Source organism: Engraulis encrasicolus, chromosome 18 (assembly GCF_034702125.1).
Source record: "Engraulis encrasicolus isolate BLACKSEA-1 chromosome 18, IST_EnEncr_1.0, whole genome shotgun sequence".
NCBI classification, from domain to species: Eukaryota; Metazoa; Chordata; class Actinopteri; order Clupeiformes; family Engraulidae; genus Engraulis; species Engraulis encrasicolus.
The window spans coordinates 21,031,496-21,033,995 of NC_085874.1; the positions used below are offsets into that span (position 1 = coordinate 21,031,496).

The 2,500-nt window shown below is 44.8% G+C and overlaps 1 protein-coding gene across 1 annotated transcript in view; it reads left to right on the forward strand.

The window, feature by feature from the left end:
• The window catches only part of nbas (NBAS subunit of NRZ tethering complex), a 269,476-nt gene that overhangs the window by 66,962 nt on the left and 200,014 nt on the right, over positions 1-2,500 (forward strand). The window contains exons 18-19 of the mRNA XM_063223269.1: positions 1,459-1,610; positions 2,398-2,500. The exon at positions 2,398-2,500 is cut by the window's right edge and continues 35 nt beyond it. Of these exons, the coding sequence (XP_063079339.1) occupies positions 1,459-1,610; positions 2,398-2,500 (255 nt within the window). The remainder of the gene's footprint in view (positions 1-1,458; positions 1,611-2,397) is intronic.

Sequence of the window (2,500 nt, forward strand, 5' to 3'; positions counted from 1 at the left end):
TCCAAAGGACAGATTTCATACCAAATGCAGTGATGATTTAATAAAGAAGTGAAAGTGAAAGTAAATACCCACCATGGAGGAGGACACTTTTCACCCTTTTCACATTACCACCACCATCAAATAATACTACTACTAATAATAATACATTTTATTTTTAGCGCCTTTCAAGATACCCAAGGACACTTTACAATCAATAGATAGATAACAGTACATACATGGAAAGATGGATCTTCTCAATTGTCTACCTTTTTGAATTTCCAGAAATTTAAATTTTTAGCTGCAAAACTAACTGTACTTTGGTCAAGCTAGTAAATATGAGTTGATCACTTGAGAAATATTCATGAAAAGATCAAATTTGCCAATTGGCAGCACAGTTTCAATAAGCAGCATAGTTTTAAAGGGACACTGTGTGAGATTTTTAGTTGTTTATTTCCAGAATTCATGCTGCCCATTCACTAATGTTACCTTTTTCATGAATACTTACCACCAGCATCAAATTCTAAGTATTCATTACGACTGGAAAAATGGCACTTTTCATACATGAAAAGGGGGATCTTCTCCATGGTCCGCCATTTTTAGTTTCCAAAAATAGCCATTTTTAGCTGCAGAAATGACTGTACTTGGACCATACTAGAAAATATTTGTTTAATACTCAGTAAACTTTCATGTAAAGATCAAATTTGGCAATAGGCAGCTCCAATAAGCAGCATAGTTGCAGTACCTTTTTTGACCATTTCCTGCACAGTGTCCCTTTAAGACCTACTCTGGCCACCATCATACACAGTGCGCCTGTAAAGCCTAATCTTCCCTAATGTTTAGTAAAGTGCAATGTGGAACATTTGCTTTAACAGCATCTGGTGATGGCCTGTGCACTGCTAGAGCTTATGCTGAAATGGGGCCTCATGGCAGTTGAGCTCCCCTGAGAGCCAGAAAAGACACTGAGGTCTCTCACACTACATTACACTATATGGACCATCACAAAATCTTAGCAAGTGTATATCTGTCCTGGCCTCCTTTGCCAAACTGTTGTAGCACTTTGCGCTGTATCTCTCTCTCACTCTCTCTCTCTCTCTCTCTCTCTCTCTCTCTCTCTCTCTCTCTCTCTCTCTCTCTCTCTCTCCCTCTCCCTCCTATGTGTGTGTGTGTGTGTGCCATCTGCAATTGTGTGAGTGCATGTGTGCGTTCATAGACCTGCATGGGTTCTTCATCGGTGCCAAAGAACATAAAGACACTAAGTAATAACCACCTCTAAGCAATCACCACTTACCGTGTGTCTGTGTGTGTCTGTGTGTGTCTGTGTGTGTTTGTGTGTGTTTGTGTGTGTTTGTGTGTTTGTGTGTGTGTGTGTGTGTGTGTGTGTGTGTGTGTGTGTGTGTGTGCGTGTGTGTGTGTGTGCGTGTGCGCGCGGTGTGTGCGTGTGCGTTTGCCTGTGCGTGTGTGTGTCGTGTGTGTGCGCAGAGCAAGATTAAGAAGCGTGCGTGGGTGCTTCATGAGTGTGTGGAGCGCGTGCCGGAGAACGTGGACGCCGCCAAGGAGCTGCTGCAGTACGGCCTGAAGGGCACCGACCTGGAGGCTCTCATCGCCATCGGCAACAAGGAGGACGGGGGGCGGTACGGAGACACACACGCACACACACGCACGGCACGCTACACTATACACGATACACACACCCCATCGTCAACCAGAGGATGGGGAGCCAGTACGGGGACAAGCATGTACACGGCATACACGTGAACACACACGCAGCTGAACTGGAACACCCCCCCACCACCCACCTACCCACCCACACACACACACACACTTGCAAGTGCTCTGACACTCAATCTGAATAACACAATCCAAGCCATTTACCTGTAGATGAGTGGTGATTTTGATCTGAACAAATATGACCATTTGCCTACACCCCCTCTCTACCCACTAATGCATCCATTTTATATCCTGTGTGTGAAGTGAAAATGTACATATTTATATCTACTCCTCTCTCTCTCTCTCTCTCTCTCTCTCTCTCTCTCTCTCTCTCTCTCTCTCTCTCTCTCTCTCTCTCTCTCTTCTTTCTTTCTCTCTTTTCTTTCTTTCTTCTTTCTCTTTCTTTCTCTCTTTCTTCTCTTCTTTTCTCTTTTTTTCTTTCTTTCTTTCTTTCTCTCCTTCTTTCTCCACCCCTTCTATTTCTCTCTCTCTCACACACACTCTCTCTCCCTCTTTCTTTCTTTCTTTCTTTCTTTCTTTCTTTCTTTCTTTCTTTCTTTCTTTCTTTCTTTCTTTCTTTCCCCCCTCTCCTTCTTTCTCCACCCTTCTATTTCTCTCTCTCTCTCCCTCTCTCCCTCTCTCCCTCTCTCCCTCTCTCCCTCTCTCCCTCTCCCTCTCTCTCTCTCCCCCCCTCTCTCTCTCTCTCCTCAGCTTCATCTTGCCTGGTGACGTGGATGTGGACGAGGCTCCCTATGAGGACTTCCTGTCAGCTGAGGAGGAAATGGAGACCAGGAGGGAGAAGGAGCACGCCAGG